Source organism: Dromaius novaehollandiae, chromosome 17 (genome assembly GCF_036370855.1).
Source record: "Dromaius novaehollandiae isolate bDroNov1 chromosome 17, bDroNov1.hap1, whole genome shotgun sequence".
Classification (NCBI taxonomy): Eukaryota; Metazoa; Chordata; class Aves; order Casuariiformes; family Dromaiidae; genus Dromaius; species Dromaius novaehollandiae.
The window spans coordinates 11417955-11438176 of NC_088114.1; the positions used below are offsets into that span (position 1 = coordinate 11417955).

At 61.4% G+C, this 20222-nt stretch overlaps 1 protein-coding gene, 1 long non-coding RNA gene and 3 gene segments (V, D, J or C); all 5 read right to left on the reverse strand.

The window, feature by feature from the left end:
• Positions 1-1669: 1669 nt before the first annotated feature.
• LOC135330227 (Ig lambda chain V-1 region-like) lies at positions 1670-2358 on the reverse strand. The segment is given in 2 exon segments: positions 1670-1980; positions 2301-2358. Coding segments are annotated over 2 exon segments (369 nt in total).
• On the reverse strand, positions 2047-6001 carry LOC135330228 (Ig lambda chain V-1 region-like). The segment is given in 4 exon segments: positions 2047-3185; positions 5193-5357; positions 5497-5550; positions 5995-6001. Coding segments are annotated over 4 exon segments (540 nt in total).
• Positions 5674-11530, reverse strand: LOC135330214 (Ig lambda chain V-1 region-like). The segment is given in 2 exon segments: positions 5674-6377; positions 11451-11530. Coding segments are annotated over 2 exon segments (414 nt in total).
• A 1754-nt stretch (positions 11531-13284) lies between these two features.
• LOC135330229 (uncharacterized) lies at positions 13285-16519 on the reverse strand. Its single transcript, XM_064522440.1, has 4 exons — positions 16513-16519; positions 16184-16345; positions 15711-15875; positions 13285-14642 (listed from the first exon to the last, which is right to left on the reverse strand). Exons 1-4 carry the CDS (start codon positions 16517-16519, stop codon positions 14062-14064), a joined length of 915 nt encoding a protein of 304 aa, XP_064378510.1. The 3' UTR covers positions 13285-14061.
• A 293-nt stretch (positions 16520-16812) lies between these two features.
• LOC112992791 (uncharacterized) lies at positions 16813-20216 on the reverse strand. The gene is made up of 3 exons (XR_010392072.1): positions 19077-20216; positions 18502-18856; positions 16813-16895 (listed from the first exon to the last, which is right to left on the reverse strand). It is a non-coding gene; the product is annotated as an uncharacterized LOC112992791 (long non-coding RNA).
• Positions 20217-20222: the final 6 nt, after the last annotated feature.

The window sequence follows — 20222 nt, forward strand, 5'->3', positions numbered from 1 at the left end:
AAGCTGCTAGGCCTGGAGCCAGGTGATCAGGGCAGTCTGTCCTGGGGACAGAGACACTGAACGTGGCTGAGACAGCACTGCCTGGACCGAGGACCATGGAGAGGGAGAGGAGAAAGGGCAGAAAATGCAAGGACGGGAAAGGGAGGGCATTTGCAGACATGGCCACGCAGAGGAGACAGAAACCGGCATGCACCCCACAGTCGTGGCCCTGCTTGACAACGAGGAAGAAGGGCAGAACACCTTCCTCTGGCTCTGGGGTTTGCATCTCACTTCCTCAACGTTCAGTGTCCCCACGAGAGCACCGCTGCTGCTGTCATAGCCACCACAGTCATACACAGCATCATCTTCAGCTTGCACCCCAGCGACCGTTAACATGCCCGTGGAGCCAGACTGGGAACCAGAGAATTGCACAAGGTTGCCTGAGGGTCGCTTGTCGTTTGCATATATCACAGTGACCGGGGCACTGCCAGGTTTCTGCTAGCATCGGGGTACACCATTGCTGTTGCTAACACAGCCAGCAGCATCCCCGGCTGCATTAGAAGAGACGTTGCCAGCAGGTTCAGAGAGGTGATCCTTCTCCCTCCTGTCAGCACTTGTGAAGCTACATCTGGAGCGCTGTGCCTAGGCCTGTGCCAAGAGATACCAGGCAGAGGGCGAAAGCCCTCTCCCGGTGGCACTTCCCTTTCCCCAGCGCTGCCCTACCCAGGGTGTCTGCAGCCCCGGGAGGCTGATGGGCAGAGACAGGAGCAGGGCTGGACAGGGGCTGTACCCCTGAGGGCAGCACGGATGGCACATGTGGCAGCAGGGCACGTGCCCCACGCGGGCTCTGTCTTACCAGCACTTTGCTGATCCACAGCCAGAGCTCAGCAGCAGTGGGGAATGCAGGGCACTGGCACTGCGGCAGGTTTGTGCCTCACTTGCTCATTGCTTGCTGTCACCATGAGCCTGGCTAGCACTGATATCCCAACATGCACAGTAATAATCAGCCTCATCCTCAGCTTGCACCCCAGTGATGGTTACTGTGCTCGTGGAGGTGCATGAGGAACTGCAGAATCATGCAGGGGTCTCTTACTCTGGTATATCGCAGTGACAGCGGCACTGCCAGGTTTCTGCTGGAACCAGCCATAGTCGTAGCTACCCCCAGAGCCCAAGACCTGGGCAGTTTGTCCTGGGAACAGGGTCACTGAGGCTGGCTGAGTCAAACCAGTAGGCAAGCAAGGGGCTGAGGCAGGAGCTCTCCCTGCCCACCCGCAGAGCGCCTGGGGACTCAGCGAGGACTTGCAAATCTGCGCACACCCGCCACATGCACCAACATTAGCTCTGGTGCTGCAGCACCAGCCCCGGGGGGAAGCTCAGCCTGGGGGAGCAGAAGTGGGGCAAAACTCTTCCCAGGACCTTCAGCAGCCTCCAGCTCCACACACTGCCCCAGCCACTGCCTCTGCCCCTCAGATGGGCTTCAGGCAGTGGAGAAGAGCCCCACCCACGGCTTTTCCAGCACCAGAACTCTGGCACCTGGGGCAGCCTGAGAGCCCCCAGACACGGGGTGGACAGGACAGGTCTAACAGGAGACTCCAGAGCTGGGGACGTGGCCCTAGAAGACTGAGAGGAAGGGGGACCCAAAACCTGCCTCTTCCACCTCTCCAGGTTTGTGCATCACTTCCCCATCACTCTAGGGCACCAGGAGGGCACCACTGCTGCCATCACCACCACCCCAGGAATAAGGAGCTTCATACTGGTCTTGGACCCCAGTGATGGTTAACGTGTTTGTGGAGCCAGACAAGGAACCGGAGAATCGCGCAGGGATGCCCGAGGGTCTCTTGTCGTTGCTATATATCACAGTGACCGGGGCACCACCAGGTTTCTGCTGGTACCAGGCATAGTAATTGTAGCTACCCCCAGAGCAGGTGATGCGGGCGGTTTCTCCCGGGGACACGGACACCGAGGCCGGCTGCTGAGTCAGTGCTGCCTGGACCAGGGAACCTGCAGAGGGAGAGGAGAGAGGGCAGAAAGCGGCGGGTCAGCGAGTGCCGGAGCAGCAAAGCCCCGCCCGTGCCCGCAGGACCAGCCGGGGACACCCAGGCTGGCCACGGACCCCTGCAGGCCCCCGACTCCCTCTTAAACCCCCTGCCACTCGGGGCACGGCCCCTCCATGCAAATCTGACCCGCGCTCATCACCAAAGCTCACCACGCAGGGGCCACGGCAGCGCCAGCTGCAGACAGCCCTGGGGACACGGCACGGGGCAGCACCGAGGCCCTCCTGCCCCTGTGCTCCACACGCAGCGGGAAAATCCCCCCACTACCTCCCCGGCCCTTCTGCAGTCCTGCCGCAGGCTGGGGGCAAGAGGAGCCTGTGGCCATTGCCGCAGCCTTGGGCTCTACAGCCCAGCGTCCTCGGATGGGGTCGGGCACTCCCCGGGAGACATCGCCGGGCCCGTGGGGCAGCACCGGCGGGAGGGTGCCAAGGCACAGAGCTGCAAGCCTACAGGCAGCAATTCTTCAGCACTCCCGGCTGCCTGGGGCTTCCCACCAGCACATCTTTCCTCTCCAAACTCTTCATCTGAGGCATGCAAGGCCCAAAGCCTTAGCTCACCCCTCGGTTGAGGGCACGTGCCCGCCTTTTGGTGCTGGGACTCAGATTTCAGCCCAGTTGAAATCCCTCTGCAGTGACGCCCAGGAACAGGGGACAAACGTAGCCCCTGCCGGGCCCAGCCTGACCACAGGGCACAGCGCTGGGGCCCTAACGGAGGGCTGAGCCGGGACGCCAGGCACAGCCACGGGCAGCGCAGGAGGGCTGTGGTGGGGACCTGCGCAACCATCACACGGGGACACCAGACACTCTTCCATGGTCCCTGAGATGGCGGGAGGTTTGTGTCACACTTCCCCATTGCTCAGGGGCACCGTGACACCAGTATAACTACCACTACAGTAATACATGGCCTCGTCCTCGGCTTGCACCCCAGTGATGGTTAACGTGTTTGTGGAGCCGGACTTGGAAGCGGAGAATCGTGCAGGGATGTTCGAGGGTCTCTTGTCGTTGTTGTATATCACAATGACCGGGGCACCACCAGGTTTCTGCTGGATCCAGCTATAGTAGCTGCCACTCCCAGAGCAGGTGATCCGGGCGGTTTCTCCCGGGGACACGGACACCGAGGCCGGCTGAGTCAGTGCTGCCTGGACCAGGGAACCTGCAGAGGGAGAGGAGAGAGGGCAGAAAGCGGCGGGTCAGCGAGTGCCGGAGCAGCAAAGCCCCCCCAGGCAGCGGGACGCGACGGGGCCCCCGTGCCCGCAGGCCCCGGCCGGGGACACCCAGGCTGGCCAGGGCACCTGAGCCGTGGGCGAGCACCACGAGGAGCAGAGGGGCCCAGGCCATGGCGCGATCCCACCAGCTACGTGTCCCCACGCTGATGGGGCTCTGCCACAGACCCCCGGCTCTCTCTTAAACCCCCACCCACCTGGGGCACGGCCCCTTCGTACCCATCTGCCCCACCATCGCTGGCAGCTCCCAGCCCAGCGCTCCCACTGCCCACTTCAGGCGTGTCTGCAGCCAAGCCAAGAGCACAGCGCTCACACAGGGCCACCTCCCGACAAGGACAGCAGCCACCTGGAATGAGACGTCTGGGGAAGTGCACCTTAGCGCTTCTTCTGTCAAAAAGATAACTCAGCCCAGACAGAGTCCAGAAACATCTCACATGTCCTCTTGGCTCCTGTCGCGCTGAAGCATCCACGAAAACTGCCTTAATCCGCCCTGTTCCCGCCTGTGACCATCCAGTCACTGGGCTGTGCTGAGGACAGGCTCGAGGCCGTCCCGAAGCGTGCTGAGGACTAACGTAAGGTCACACGCGGAGCCACAGCAAGGTAACGCAAACAAGCACTGCCTTGCACGCTGACTGCCCCAGACATGCGCAGGGATCTCCCGAGGCCACGGCCCAGCGGCGCTCCAGCAGCGCAGCCGCTCCCTGCCCGCGCTCACTTGCTCACCGGCAGCACGCAGCGGGAAGCCCTCGGGCCTCCGCTCGCTCTCGCTCCACACTGCAGCAGCAAGGCAAACGCCCGGCCTGCTCAGCTCTGCAGCACCGCACACAGCTTTCCACACCGCCGTGCCCAGACCTGCCTCTGCCCTTCAGGGCCCTTTCTAGGCCACGGCTCACTCAGCTCTGCCAGAGCTGCTGCACTCCTCGGGCACCTCTCACTGACCAACGCAGCAAGGTCAAGAGCCACGCCTCGGGAGGCTGCCAGGAGCCGCTTTTCACACCGCCACGCCGGATCCCAGCCCCGCTTCTCACTCCAAGAAACACAGCGCAAAGGATCCAGACACACCAGGGCAGGGCTTTACTCTAGGTTACTTTTACACAGCAGCTTCCACCCCAAGCCACCACCACCTGGGACACCTTGAGGCCAGCAAGGCAGCAGCTCCTTCCTAGACACACAGTATTTCCCACCACCTCTCTGCTGCTCCTCAGCAGCTCCCCGTGCTTCGAGGTGGGCTTGTAAACCAGGACCAACCCCTCGACAAGCTCACAAGCAGCAGCTGGAGCGCCCTGCCTGATTCACAGTCCAAGGTGCTGCTGCAGCCCCCTCTCGTGGCCTCCACCCCGTTAGACTGAAGCGGAAAGAGAAACAACGAGAAGGGGTGCTGACAAGCTGAGAAGCTCTAAGCAGATGCAAATATGCTTCAAGGCTTCGTGAACTCAAGCAACTCGGCCCGCTGAAGGCGCAGAAAGCAGCACCTCGCCTGCCAGCGCTGGGCGGTCGTTCCCAACGCTGGACCCAACACTCCCCAGCTCACGCTGCTGTACGGAGGCTGCACAAAGGCACCTCGGGCTGGAAACCCTGACAGGGGCCTCCACAGAAGGAGCAAGTCTCCGGGAACATCGGCACGAGGGAAGGACACGGCACTACTGCTCCACAGCGCCCTGCAGGGCTTCCCCTGAGCAAGGCCTGGCCCCAGCAGCAGGGAGCAGCCAGGACAGGCAGGTTTTGCCCCACTTGCCTGAGTGCCCCCATCAGTGTGCTGTGCACTACGAGCCCACGGAGCGCAGTAATAGCCAGCCTCGTCCTCCCCCCGGGCCCGTGCGATGGTCAGCATGCCCACGCTGCCCCAGAGGGACCCTGAGAACTGCCCTGGGCCCCTTGAGGGCCGGACGTGGAAGCGGAGAATCGCGCAGGGATGCCCGAGGGTCTGTTGGTGTTACCATATATCACAGCGACCAGGGCACCACCAGGTTTCTGCTGGATCCAGCCATAGTAGTAGCTGCCATAGTAGCCGCTGCTACCCCCAGAGCAGGTGATCCGGGCGGTTTCTCCTGGGGACACGGACACCGAGGCTGGCTGAGTCACCGCTGCCTGGACCAGGGAACCTGCAGAGGGAGAGGAGAGAGGGCAGAAAGCGGCGGGTCAGCGAGTGCCGGAGCAGCAAAGCCCCCCCAGGCAGCAGGACGCGACAGGGCCCCCGTGCCGGCAGGCCCCGGCCGGGGACACCCAGGCTGGCCAGGGCACCTGAGCCGTGGGCGAGCACCACGAGGAGCAGAGGGGCCCAGGCCACGGCACAATCTCACCAACTCCACATCTCCACCGCAGCGGGGCTGTGCTGCAGAATCCCGACTCCCTCTTCAACTCCTGCCTACCCAGGATACTGCCCCTCCATGCAAATCTGCCCCACACTCACCCCTGCCTCTACACTGCAAGTACTGCAGATGAAAGTTTTTGGGACAGAGCCAGGTTTCTGCTGGATCCAGTCTGGGTAGTTGCTGGTGGTGGCCACCCTGTGCCCAGGCTGCAGGACAGGGCAATGGTCCTAAGAGGGATCTCCAAGGCCAAGGGTGCTGGACTCACCAAAACCTGTGAAAGAGCCCGTCAAGAAGCCTTTCCCACACGTTGGTTATCCCTCAACAACAGCACCCCAAGGCAGTATTGGAGAATCACACAGCAATGACTGAGGATCTGTTGTTGTAGTAAATCACAGCGACAGGGACAGTTCCTGGTTTCTGCTGGTACCAGCCATAGTTGTTGTTAACCCCGGAGCAGAGGATGTGTGCGTCTCACTTTCCCATCCCTCTTCACCACCACAGCAGCATCACTGCTGCTAACATAGCCACCACAGCAATACATGGCCTCGTCCTCGGCTTGCACCCCAGTGATGGTTAACGTGCCCGTGGAGCCGGACTTGGAACCGGAGAATCGCGCAGGGATGCCCGAGGGTCTCTTGTCATTCTGGTATATCACAGCGACTGGGGCACCACCAGGTTTCTGCTGGATCCAGCCATAGTAGCTGCTGCCATAGTAGTCACTGTCACCCCCAGAGCAGGTGATGCGGGCGGTTTCTCCCGGGGACACGGACACCGAGGCCGGCTGAGTCACCGCTGCCTGGACCAGGGAACCTGCAGAGGGAGAGGAGAGAGGGCAGAAAGCGGCGGGTCAGCGAGTGCCGGAGCAGCAAAGCCCCCCCAGGCAGCGGGACGCGACGGGGCCCCCGTGCCCGCAGGCCACAGCTGGGGCACGCAGGCTGGCCAGGGATCCCTGGCTGCCCATGACAGCACTAGCTAAGAGTCTAGAAGCCACCAGGCCCAGGATAAATGGCCCCTCTTGCTGGTGGGATATGTGATTTAAAGCTCATCTCCACAAAGACACATGAGTAAAGAAGAACAATGTTAAGCTGGGAACCCCAATGACTGAACTGGAGCCAAGAGAGCACCCCACCCCAGCTGCTCGCCAGGCCATTGGAGGAGGAGGTCAGCCCATGGGCCAGGTGTGCAACTCCCCGGGTGACTCAATGGGGAAGCTCTCCCTGGACAGCCTTGCAGAGTGAGTGGATTGCTGCCTAGGGGTGTATGGACTCATCCCGAGGCACTGGGGGAGAGCATTTGGGGATTGTACAAGACTTGTTATGGGATTTTGAGGGGAAGAAACAAAGGTGGGGAGAGGGGTGGACCAAGGCAATTTGGGGAGGAAGAGAGTAGGAAATCAGAGGGAAGAGTGGTTATGTGAACCATGGCATATGTGAACAGGCTGCTGGTCAGCACACCACTCTGGCCGTGTCCCGTGCCTGGCCATTGCAGCCTGGCCTGCCTTAAACTCAATTGCTCACTATTTCCCTGGGTGAGGCACTCTCTAGGCTGTGCAGAGGTGTGTGCGCTAAGGTCCAAGGGCCAGCCTCTGGAGAGGGGCCACAGTCACAAGAGACATGTTCTTGGGTGCAAGCAACTGGAGAGCCTAGAGAGGGCACATACTGTGTGGGTGTGCATGTCGCTGTGTGTGTACTAGTGAACATCTGGCCGACATTTAGGATAAGAGGCTTGGGGCCAAGTATTGGAGCAGCCTTACATCTGGGCTGGACACTGGTGAGAGCAGGGGTCTGAGAGTTGGGTGCTGGAGGGATGAGGGAATCCAAGCCAGCTACTGGAGAGACCGAGGGGTCCGGGGTCAGCTACGCGTAAGGCAGACTGTCTACGTCTGTGTGTGTCTGCGTGTGCTCACCCACAGCTGTATGCGAGGCATCTGGGAGATCAGTGGACCCAGGAGCAGCTACTAAATAGACTAAGTGCCTAAGGTCACACTCAACTGAGGGATCCATGTTGTTTACATGCATATGTACATATATATATATAGTCCACTAACAAGCTGTCACCCTGACCAGCCACAGAGGGCAGCAGGATGAGGACACCGGTGCTGCTTGTGTTTGCACAAGAGCCATGCTATACCTTGCTGGGTGTGGCCAGATGAGTTTAAATGTTTATATGCAACATGCGTAAGTGTGCATGTGTCTCTTCCAGGAATACACAGTCTCACAACTGGCTGGATCCAGGAACATGCAGCAGCAGCAACCTTACTGCTACTAGGCTACCAGATTTCTTAACTCCTAACACAAGGCACGAGACCCACAGGGGTCTTTGTCTCACTGCACATATGCTCCTACAAAGGGGTGCCCAGCAGCAACAGAACAAGAGGCCATGAGACCAATGCAGGTTTGTACCTCACTTCCCCACTGCATGTTCCGCATTGTCACCAGGACCCTGGTCAGCACTGCTGTCCTAGCCACGACCCTACGCTCCACACCGCAGCCTTGTCCTCAGCTTGCACCCCAGTGATGGTTAACGTGCCCGTGGAGCCGGACTTGGAACCGGAGAATCGCGCAGGGATGCCCGAGGGTCTCTTGGTGCTTTCATATATCACGACGACCGGGGCACCACCAGGTTTCTGCTGGTACCAGCCAAAGTAGCTGCTGCTATAGTAGTCACTGTAATACCCAGAGCAGGTGATGCGGGCGGTTTCTCCCGGGGACACGGACACCGAGGCCGGCTGCTGAGTCACTGCTGCCTGGACCAGGGAACCTGCAGAGGGAGAGGAGAGAGGGCAGAAAGCGGCGGGTCAGCGAGTGCCGGAGCAGCAAAGCCCCGCCCGTGCCCGCAGGACCAGCCGGGGACACCCAGGCTGGCCACGGACCCCTGCAGGCCCCCGACTCCCTCTTAAACCCCCTGCCACTCGGGGCACGGCCCCTCCATGCAAATCTGACCCGCGCTCATCACCAAAGCTCACCACGCAGGGGCCACGGCAGCGCCAGCTGCAGACAGCCCTGGGGACACGGCACGGGGCAGCACCGAGGCCCTCCTGCCCCTGTGCTCCACACGCAGCGGGAAAATCCCCCCACTACCTCCCCGGCCCTTCTGCAGTCCTGCCGCAGGCTGGGGGCAAGAGGAGCCTGTGGCCATTGCCGCAGCCTTGGGCTCTACAGCCCAGCGTCCTCGGATGGGGTCGGGCACTCCCCGGGAGACATCGCCGGGCCCGTGGGGCAGCACCGGCGGGAGGGTGCCAAGGCACAGAGCTGCAAGCCTACAGGCAGCAATTCTTCAGCACTCCCGGCTGCCTGGGGCTTCCCACCAGCACATCTTTCCTCTCCAAACTCTTCATCTGAGGCATGCAAGGCCCAAAGCCTTAGCTCACCCCTCGGTTGAGGGCACGTGCCCGCCTTTTGGTGCTGGGACTCAGATTTCAGCCCAGTTGAAATCCCTCTGCAGTGACGCCCAGGAACAGGGGACAAACGTAGCCCCTGCCGGGCCCAGCCTGACCACAGGGCACAGCGCTGGGGCCCTAACGGAGGGCTGAGCCGGGACGCCAGGCACAGCCACGGGCAGCGCAGGAGGGCTGTGGTGGGGACCTGCGCAACCATCACACGGGGACACCAGACACTCTTCCATGGTCCCTGCAATGGCGGGAGGTTTGTGTCACACTTCCCCATTGCTCAGGGGCACCGTGACACCAGTATAACTACCACCACAGTAATACACGGCCTCGTCCTCGGCTTGCACCCCAGTGATGGTTAACATGTTTGTGGAGCCAGAAAAGGAACCAGAGAATCGCGCGGGGATGCCCGAGGGTCTCTGGTTGTTGTTGTATATCACAGCGACCGGGGCACCACCAGGTTTCTGCTGGGTCCAGCTATAATAGTTGCTGCCAAAGTAGCTGCCAGTACCCCCAGAGCAGGTGATGCGGGCGGTTTCTCCCGGGGACACAGACACCGAGGCCGGCTGAGTCAGTGCTGCCTGGACCAGGGAACCTGCAGAGGGAGAGGAGAGAGGGCAGAAAGCAGCGGGTCCCCCCTTGAAGGTGGTCAAGCCCTGGCAAAGGTTGCCCACAGAGGCTGTGAAGTCTCCAGCCCTGGAGACAGGCAAAACCCAGCGGGACAGGACCTGCACAACCTGCACTACTCAACCCTGCTACGGCCTGGCCGGTTGGACGAGACCCTCGCCAGGGGTGCATCCAACCTCAGTGACTCTGGCACTTCCCTGGCTGCGGCACCCGCAATGCCCTCTTGCTCGGCTGCTCTTCGCTCCTGGCTCCTTTCCCGTCCTTCTTGGCTCATGGGGCCCAGCTTTACGAGGCCTTTGCTCATCACCAGGCTACACCTCCCCAGCACCACAGCAGACCACGTGCAGTGCAGAGAGGGCGCTGGTGGGGACCTATGTGACAATCACATGGGGACAGCAGACACTGTTCAATGGTCCCTGCAATGGCGGGAGGTTTGTGTCACACTTCCCCATTGCTCGGGGGCACCGTGGCACCAGTCCAACCACTAGTATAGCCACCACAGTAATACACGGCCTCGTCCTTGGCTTGCACCCCAGTGATGGTTAACGTGCCCGTGGAGCCGGACAAGGAACCGGAGAATCGCGCAGGGATGCCCGAGGGTCTCTTGTCATTCTGGTATATCACAGGGACTGGGGCACCACCAGGTTTCTGCTGGTACCAACCAAACCAGCTGCTGCTACCCCCAGAGCAGGTGATCCGGGCGGTTTCTCCCAGGGACACGGACACCGAGGCCGGCTGAGTCACTGCTGCCTGGACCAGGGAACCTGCAGAGGGAGAGGAGAGAGGGCAGAAAGCGGCGGGTCAGCGAGTGCCGGAGCAGCAAAGCCACCCCAGGCAGCGGGACGCGACGGGGCCAGGGGCACATGTGGGGAGCAGAGCAGCACAGGGGCAGCTCCAGGGGGAGCAGGAGCAGGGGGCCGCCAGCAGCAACAGGGAGCGGGGCTGGTGACAAGGCCACACAGCGCCTTTTGTGGGGACAGAGACAAGATGGGCCCAGCCACACAGTCACCTCCCGGGACCCCAGGACAGGAAAGGCAGGACATTCAGTCATGGCCGTGCAGAGTGGACAGGAACCAGCATGCATCCTGCAGTCATGGCCCTGCTTGACCACGAGGAAGAAGGCAGAAAACCTTCTTTTACTTATGGGTTTGCACCTCACTTCCCCAATGCTCAGTGTCCCCATGAGAGCACCACTGCCGCTGGGCCAGCTACCACAGTAATACACGGCCTCGTCCTCGGCTTGCACCCCAGTGATGGTTAACGTGCCCATGGAGCCGGACTTGGAACCGGAGAATCACGCAGGGATGTTCGAGGGTCTCTTGTCATTCTGGTATATCACAGCGACCGGGACACTGCCAGCTCTGCCGGTACCAGCCATAGTAGCTGCTGCCAAAAAAGTAGCTGCCATCCCATTGCTCAGTGTCACTGTAATCATAGCTGCTACCACAGTAATACATGGCCTCGTCCTCGGCTTGCACCCCAGTGATGGTTAACGTGGCCGTGGAGCCGGACTTGGAACCGGAGAATTGCGCAGGGATGTTTGAGGGTCTCTTGTTGTTCTCATATATCACAGCGACCGGGGCACCACCAGGTTTCTGCTGGATCCAGCCATAGTTGCTGCTGCCCCAGTTGTCACTGTCACCCCCAGAGCAGGTGATGCGGGCGGTTTCTCCCGGGGACACGGACACCGAGGCCGGCTGCTGAGTCAGTGCTGCCTGGACCAGGGAACTTGCAGAGGGAGAGGAGAGAGGGCAGAAAGCGGCGGGTCAGCGAGTGCCGGAGCAGCAAAGCCCCCCCAGGCAGCGGGACGCGACGGGGCCCCCGTGCCCACAGGCCCCGGCCGGGGACACCCAGGCTGGCCAGGGCACCTGAGCCGTGGGCGAGCACCACGAGGAGCAGAGGGGCCCAGGCCATGGCGCGATCCCACCAGCTACGTGTCCCCACGCCGACGGGGCTCTGCGGCGGACCCCCGACTCCCTCTTAAACCCCCGCCCGCCCGGGGCACGGCCCCTCCATGCAAATGTGACCCGCGCTCACTGCCAAAGCCTGACGGGGCCACGCTCACCACGCAGGGGCCACGGCAGTGCCAGCTGCAGACAGCCCTGGGGACACGGCACGGGGCAGCACCGAGGCCTTCCTGCCCCTGTGCTCCACACGCAGCAGGAAAATCCCCCCTACCTCCCTGGCCCTTCTCCAGTCCTGCCACAGGCTGCAGCAAGCAGAGGAGCCTGTGCCCATCCTGGGGAGGGATGGACAAGGTCCTGCCCAGGGCATTTCCACAGGCCCCATCACATCCTCCTTGGGACTCATGGCAGTGCCAAAGCCATCATGGGTCTGTCCTCGCTGGGAGGGATCCCATGAGCTGCTGTGGGCCAGGACTTGCTGGATCCCAGGGCGGTTGAGGGCTCTGGACCCACTGGGCTGCAAAAAGGCAGGAGTCAGGCCCCCATTCCCCTCCCTCCTACCTCCGTGTCTGAAAATGATCGGGGACTGATGAGCTCCAGGACCTGAATGTGGGGATGGGAATGGTGACGGGCGCAGGGTGTGGGGCTGGGATCCAGCTGGTAGAAGAGCACAGACTCCACCACGTCCCTCACCATCAGAAGGGTTCGAGGTGGCTCTCCTGCACCACAGCTGCACGCAAGGCCCTCCGTCCCCACACCAAGGCCCTGAGGAGAGCAGAGGGGCAAGGCCACACAGGCCCTGGCTCCCCGCAGGGCAGCTCCCCACACAAGACCCCAAGGCCAGAGCCCCACCAGCCCAGCACCTCTGTCCACACCGGGCCCTCTGGCACCCCACAGACCCCAAGTTCCCCTGCACTGTCCCCCTGCCCCTCTCACAGGCACCTGGCAAATGTAACTGCTGGAAACACTTAGTGCCCCACAGCCCCCAGGAGCCATCACCCTCGGCCCCAGCAGCAGCCCTGGGACAGGCACGGGGAGCTGGGCAGCCCCTTGCCGTCAGGAGGACATGGCTGGGGCATGGGCCAGGGGCCTCCCAGCTGGCCGATGTGCCGCGGAGCTCCTGAGCGGGGACCAGAGCTCTTGGATGCAGAGAAACACCCAAACTCTCCTCACAGGGCCGCAGAGGCCTGGCTCTGCGTAGGGCAGCCAGTCCCCAACCCCGCTCCACGGGTGAAGAGTTGATGCTTGCTGCCCAAAGCTGCCCTCCCAAAGGGCCCCAAGCCCAGGAGCTGCAATTGCCGGGGTCCCACCACCACGAGGCTGGTGGCAAATGGGGAGCGGGACGCAGGAGAGAACAGGAGAGGAGGGACTGTCCCTGAGGGCAGAGAGGGGGATATGAAAGTGTCCTCACTCAGCCCAGCATTTCTGTGTCACTCCGCCATTGCTCAGGGGCAATAGGAGCCTTATAAGGATTACCATCCTAGGCACCACAGTAATACACGGCCTCGTCCTCGGCTTGCACCCCAGTGATGGTTAACGTGGCCGTGGAGTCAGAAAAGGAACCAGAGAATCGCGCAGGGATGCCCGAGGGTCTCTTGCTGTAATCATATATCAGAGCGACTGGGGCACCACCAGGTTTCTGCTGGTACCAGGCATAGCTACTGGTGCTGCTACTCCCAGAGCAGGTGATGCGGGCGGTTTCTCCCGGGGACACGGACACCGAGGCCGGCTGCTGAGTCACCGCTGCCTGGACCAGGGAACCTGCAGAGGGAGAGGAGAGAGGGCAGAAAGCGGCGGGTCCCCCCTTGAAGGTGGTCAAGCCCTGGCAAAGGTTGCCCACAGAGGCTGTGAAGTCTCCAGCCCTGGAGACAGGCAAAACCCAACGGGACAGGACCTGCACAACCTGCACTACTCAACCCTGCTACGGCCTGGCCAGTTGGACGAGACCCTCGCCAGGGGTGCATCCAACCTCAGTGACTCTGGCACTTCCCTGGCTGCGGCACCCGCAATGCCCTCTTGCTCGGCTGCTCTTCGCTCCTGGCTCCTTCCCCGTCCTTCTTGGCCCATTGGGCCCAGCTTTACAAGGCCTTTGCTCGTCACCAGGCTACACCTCCCCAGCACCACAGCAGACCACGTGCAGTGCGGAGAGGGCGCTGGTGGGGACCTATGTGACAATCACATGGGGACAGCAGACACTGTTCCATGGTCCCTGCGATGGCGGGAGGTTTCTGTCTCACTTCCCCATTGCTCGGGGGCACCGCGGCACCAGCATAACTACCAGTATAGCCACCACAGTAATACATGGCCTCGTCCAAGCCAAGGGGAGAGGCGATGGCTGACGAAGAGCACGGGGGATGTATGCAGCTCCAGAGGGCTTGGCAAGAGACACTTCTGCGGATGTGAGAGCTAAGCCTCATGAAACAACACAGGGCGCAAGGGACAGCAGGAGGAGGCTGGTCCCAGACCCACTCATGCAGGAGACCTTGGAGGCAGGTTGCTCAGATCTCAACCTGATGAAGGCCAAATGTCCCCCAGGATGCAGATCCCAGCGCCTCACTGCACTCCTCTCATTCTTTTAGACCATCCTCAAAATAGACAAGCAGATGCCCAGCACCACGGTCGCTCCTGGCAGAGCTGCGCGGGCAGGAGGGCAGGGAGGGCACCCAGCAGGGCCCTGGGTGCCAGCCAGGCCGTGCAGGGGCACCTCGTCCAGGCAGCACAGGCAGGAGGCAGGGCCCAGCACAGCCCCCACCACCCCAGCGTCTGCTCCCTCAGACATGTGGGACAGCAGACACTGTTCAATGGTCCCTGTGATGGCGGGAGGTTTCTGTCTCACTTCCCCATTGCTCGGGGGCACCGTGGCACCAGTATCACTACCAGCATAGCTACCACAGTAATACACGGCCTCGTCCTCGGCTTGCACCCCAGTGATGGTTAACGTGGCCGTGGAGCCGGACGTGGAACCGGAGAATCGCGCAGGGATGCCCGAGGGTCTCTTGTCATTCCAGTATATCACAGTCACTGGGGCACCACCAGGTTTCTGCTGGTACCAACCAAACCAGCTGCTGCTACCCCCAGAGCAGGTGATCCGGGCGGTTTCTCCCGGGGACACGGACACCGAGGCCGGCTGAGTCACTGCTGCCTGGACCAGGGAACCTGCAGAGGGAGAGGAGAGAGGGCAGAAAGCGGCGGGTCAGCGAGTGCCGGAGCAGCAAAGCCCCCCCAGGCAGCGGGACGCGACGGGGCCCCCGTGCCCGCAGGCCCCGGCCGGGGACACCCAGGCTGGCCAGGGCACCTGAGCCGTGGGCGAGCACCACGAGGAGCAGAGGGGCAAAGGATCCAGACACACTAGGGCAGGGCTTTACTCTAGGTTACTTTTACACAGCAGCTTCCACCCCAAGCCACCACCACCTGGGACACCTTGAGGCCAGCAAGGCAGCAGCTCCTTCCTAGACACACAGTATTTCCCACCACCTCTCTGCTGCTCCTCAGCAGCTCCCCGTGCTTCGAGGTGGGCTTGTAAACCAGGACCAACCCCTCGACAAGCTCACAAGCAGCAGCTGGAGCGCCCTGCCTGATTCACAGTCCAAGGTGCTGCTGCAGCCCCCTCTCGTGGCCTCCACCCCGTTAGACTGAAGCGGAAAGAGAAACAACGAGAAGGGGTGCTGACAAGCTGAGAAGCTCTAAGCAGATGCAAATATGCTTCGAGGCTTTGTGAACTCAAGAAACTCGGCCCGCTGAAGGCGCAGAAAGCAGCACCTCGCCTGCCAGCGCTGGGCGGTCGTTCCCAACGCTGGACCCAACACTCCCCAGCTCACGCTGCTGTACGGAGGCTGCACAAAGGCACCTCGGGCTGGAAACCCTGACAGGGGCCTCCACAGAAGGAGCAAGTCTCCGGGAACATCGGCACGAGGGAAGGACACGGCACTACTGCTCCACAGCGCCCTGCAGGGCTTCCCCTGAGCAAGGCCTGGCCCCAGCAGCAGGGAGCAGCCAGGACAGGCAGGTTTTGCCCCACTTGCCTGAGTGCCCCCATCAGTGTGCTGTGCACTACGAGCCCACGGAGCGCAGTAATAGCCAGCCTCGTCCTCCCCCCGGGCCCGTGCGATGGTCAGCATGCCCACGCTGCCCCAGAGGGACCCTGAGAACTGCCCTGGGCCCCTTGAGGGCCGGACGCGGAAGCGGAGAATCGCGCAGGGATGCCCGAGGGTCTGTTGGTGTTACCATATATCACAGCGACCAGGGCACCACCAGGTTTCTGCTGGATCCAGCCATAGTAGTAGCTGCCATAGTAGCTGCTGCTACCCCCAGAGCAGGTGATGCGGGCGGTTTCTCCCGGGGACACGGACACCGAGGCCGGCTGAGTCACTGCTGCCTGGACCAGGGAACCTGCAGAGGGAGAGGAGAGAGGGCAGAAAGCGGCGGGTCAGCGAGTGCCGGAGCAGCAAAGCCCCCCCAGGCAGCGGGACGCGACGGGGCCCCCGTGCCCGCAGGCCCCGGCCGGGGACACCCAGGCTGGCCAGGGCACCTGAGCCGTGGGCGAGCACCACGAGGAGCAGAGGGGCCCAGGCCACGGCACAATCTCACCAACTCCACATCTCCACCGCAGCGGGGCTGTGCTGCAGAATCCCGACTCCCTCTTCAACTCCTGCCTACCCAGGATACTGCCCCTCCATGCAAATCTGCCCCACACTCACCCCTGCCTCTACACTGCAAGTACTGCAGATGAAAGATTTTGGGACAGAGCCAGGTTTCTGCTGGATCCAGTCTGGGTAGTTGCTGGTAGTGGCCACCCTGTGCCCAGGCTGCAGGACAGGGCAATGGTCCTAAGAGGGATCTCCAAGGCCAAGGGTGCTGGACTCACCAAAACCTGTGAAAGAGCCTGTCAAGAAGCCTTTCCCACACGTTGGTTATCCCTCAACAACAGCACCCCAAGGCAGTATTGGAGAATCACACAGCAATGACTGAGGATCTGTTGTTGTAGTAAATCACAGCGACAGGGACAGTTCCTGGTTTCTGCTGGTACCAGCCATAGTTGTTGTTAACCCCGGAGCAGAGGATGTGTGCGTCTCACTTTCCCATCCCTCTTCACCACCACAGCAGCATCACTGCTGCTAACATAGCCACCACAGTAATACATGGCCTCGTCCTCGGCTTGCACCCCAGTGATGGTTAACGTGCCCGTGGAGCCGGACTTGGAACCGGAGAATCGCGCAGGGATGCCCGAGGGTCTCTTGTCATTCTGGTATATCACAGCGACTGGGGCACCACCAGGTTTCTGCTGGATCCAGCCATAGTAGCTGCTGCCATAGTAGTCACTGTCACCCCCAGAGCAGGTGATGCGGGCGGTTTCTCCCGGGGACACGGACACCGAGGCCGGCTGAGTCACTGCTGCCTGGACCAGGGAACCTGCAGAGGGAGAGGAGAGAGGGCAGAAAGCGGCGGGTCAGCGAGTGCCGGAGCAGCAAAGCCCCCCCAGGCAGCGGGACGCGACGGGGCCCCCGTGCCCGCAGGCCACAGCTGGGGCACGCAGGCTGGCCAGGGATCCCTGGCTGCCCATGACAGCACTAGCTAAGAGTCTAGAAGCCACCAGGCCCAGGATAAATGGCCCCTCTTGCTGGTGGGATATGTGATTTAAAGCTCATCTCCACAAAGACACATGAGTAAAGAAGAACAATGTTAAGCTGGGAACCCCAATGACTGAACTGGAGCCAAGAGAGCACCCCACCCCAGCTGCTCGCCAGGCCATTGGAGGAGGAGGTCAGCCCATGGGCCAGGTGTGCAACTCCCCGGGTGACTCAATGGGGAAGCTCTCCCTGGACAGCCTTGCAGAGTGAGTGGATTGCTGCCTAGGGGTGTATGGACTCATCCCGAGGCACTGGGGGAGAGCATTTGGGGATTGTACAAGACTTGTTATGGGATTTTGAGGGGAAGAAACAAAGGTGGGGAGAGGGGTGGACCAAGGCAATTTGGGGAGGAAGAGAGTAGGAAATCAGAGGGAAGAGTGGTTATGTGAACCATGGCATATGTGAACAGGCTGCTGGTCAGCACACCACTCTGGCCGTGTCCCGTGCCTGGCCATTGCAGCCTGGCCATTGCAGCCTGGCCTGCCTTAAACTCAATTGCTCACTATTTCCCTGGGTGAGGCACTCTCTAGGCTGTGCAGAGGTGTGTGCGCTAAGGTCCAAGGGCCAGCCTCTGGAGAGGGGCCACAGTCACAAGAGACATGTTCTTGGGTGCAAGCAACTGGAGAGCCTAGAGAGGGCACATACTGTGTGGGTGTGCATGTCGCTGTGTGTGTACTAGTGAACATCTGGCCGACATTTAGGATAAGAGGCTTGGGGCCAAGTATTGGAGCAGCCTTACATCTGGGCTGGACACTGGTGAGAGCAGGGGTCTGAGAGTTGGGTGCTGGAGGGATGAGGGAATCCAAGCCAGCTACTGGAGAGACCGAGGGGTCCGGGGTCAGCTACGCGTAAGGCAGACTGTCTACGTCTGTGTGTGTCTGCATGTGCTCACCCACAGCTGTATGCGAGGCATCTGGGAGATCAGTGGACCCAGGAGCAGCTACTAAATAGACTAAGTGCCTAAGGTCACACTCAACTGAGGGATCCATGTTGTTTACATGCATATGTACATATATATATATAGTCCACTAACAAGCTGTCACCCTGACCAGCCACAGAGGGCAGCAGGATGAGGACACCGGTGCTGCTTGTGTTTGCACAAGAGCCATGCTATACCTTGCTGGGTGTGGCCAGATGAGTTTAAATGTTTATATGCAACATGCGTAAGTGTGCATGTGTCTCTTCCAGGAATACACAGTCTCACAACTGGCTGGATCCAGGAACATGCAGCAGCAGCAACCTTACTGCTACTAGGCTACCAGATTTCTTAACTCCTAACACAAGGCACGAGACCCACAGGGGTCTTTGTCTCACTGCACATATGCTCCTACAAAGGGGTGCCCAGCAGCAACAGAACAAGAGGCCATGAGACCAATGCAGGTTTGTACCTCACTTCCCCACTGCATGTTCCGCATTGTCACCAGGACCCTGGTCAGCACTGCTGTCCTAGCCACGACCCTACGCTCCACACCGCAGCCTTGTCCTCAGCTTGCACCCCAGTGATGGTCAACGTGCCCGTGGAGCCGGACTTGGAACCGGAGAATCGCGCAGGGATGCCCGAGGGTCTCTTGGTGCTTTCATATATCACGACGACCGGGGCACCACCAGGTTTCTGCTGGATCCAGCCAAAGTAGCTGCTGCTATAGTAGTCACTGTAATACCCAGAGCAGGTGATGCGGGCGTTTTCTCCCGGGGACACGGACACCGAGGCCAGCTGAGTCACCGCTGCCTGGACCAGGGAACCTGCAGAGGGAGAGGAGAGAGGGCAGAAAGCGGCGGGTCAGCGAGTGCCGGAGCAGCAAAGCCCCGCCCGTGCCCGCAGGACCAGCCGGGGACACCCAGGCTGGCCACGGACCCCTGCAGGCCCCCGACTCCCTCTTAAACCCCCTGCCACTCGGGGCACGGCCCCTCCATGCAAATCTGACCCGCGCTCACTGCCAAAGCCTGACGGGGCCACACTCACCACGCAGGGGCCACGGCAGCGCCAGATGCAGACAGCCCTGGGGACACGGCACGGGGCAGCACCGAGGCCTTCCTGCCCCTGTGCTCCACACGCAGCGGGAAAATCCCGCTCTTGTCATTGTAGTAAATCACAACAACAGGCCACTGCCAGGCTTCTGCTAGAACCAGACATAGCTGCCACTACTCCCAGAGCAGGTGATCTGGGCGGTTTCTCCTGGGGACACAGACACTGAGGCCGGCTGCTGAGTCAGTGCTGCCTGGACCAGGGAACCTGCAGAGGGAGAGGAGAGAGGGCAGAAAATGCAGGATCCGTGAGTGCAAAGTGCCTGGAGGCTCAGCAAGGCCTGGCAAACCTGCACACAGCAGCCACGAGCACCAACATCAGCTCTGATGCTGCAGCACCAGCCCTTGGGGGGAAAGCTTAGCCTAGGGGAGCAGAAACAAGGCAGAGCTCTTCCCAGGACACTCAGCAGCCTCCAGCTCCACACACTGCCCCAGCCACTGCCTCTGCCCCTCAGACTGACCTCAGAGAGGGCACCGGGATGTTTATGTGCCCCAGTCACTGCAACCCAGAATTGCTCACCCTGAACAGCCCCAAAACACAAGGGCCTTTGCCCCTCCAGCCCAGCCAGCACTATACTCCCTCCCTGATGCACAGCTCCAGCCGGGGCCTTCAGGCTGTGCTGCCAGCCTGGGATTTCCACGCCTGTGCTCCCACAGGGATGTGCCAGACAGGCCAGAGGCTGCCAGAGGCCACAGCGCCTCAGCAGCAGCTCAGCATGAAGGCACGAGGTGGTGGGCAGCAGATGCCCAGCACCACGGTCGCTCCTGATGGAGCTGCGCAGGCAGGAAGGGCACCCGGCAGGGCCCTGGGTGCCAGCCTGGCCGTGCAGGGGCACCTCGTCCCAGCAGCACAGGCAGGAGGCAGGGCCCAGCACAGCCCCCACCGCCCTGGGGTCCATCCCCTCCCCGTGAGCTGCCAAATGACAGGGACAGGCACAGCCCTGGGGCCCTAACAGAGGGCTGAACCAGGAGGCCAGCCACAGGCAGTGCAGGGAGGGCTGTGGTGGTGACCTGTGCAACTATCACACAGGGACACCACTGTTCAATGATCCCTGTGATGGTGGGAGGTCTGTATCACACTTCC

Coding starts and splice junctions, on each gene's coding strand:
- LOC135330229 (XM_064522440.1), bottom strand. Junction 15,876..16,183: donor CTTGCAGTGTAGAGGCAGGG/GTGAGTGTGGGG, acceptor CTCCCTCTGCAG/GTTCCCTGGTCCAGGCAGCA. Junction 14,643..15,710: donor CCTGGTCGCTGTGATATATG/GTAACACCAACA, acceptor CTCCCTCTGCAG/GTTCCCTGGTCCAGGCAGCA.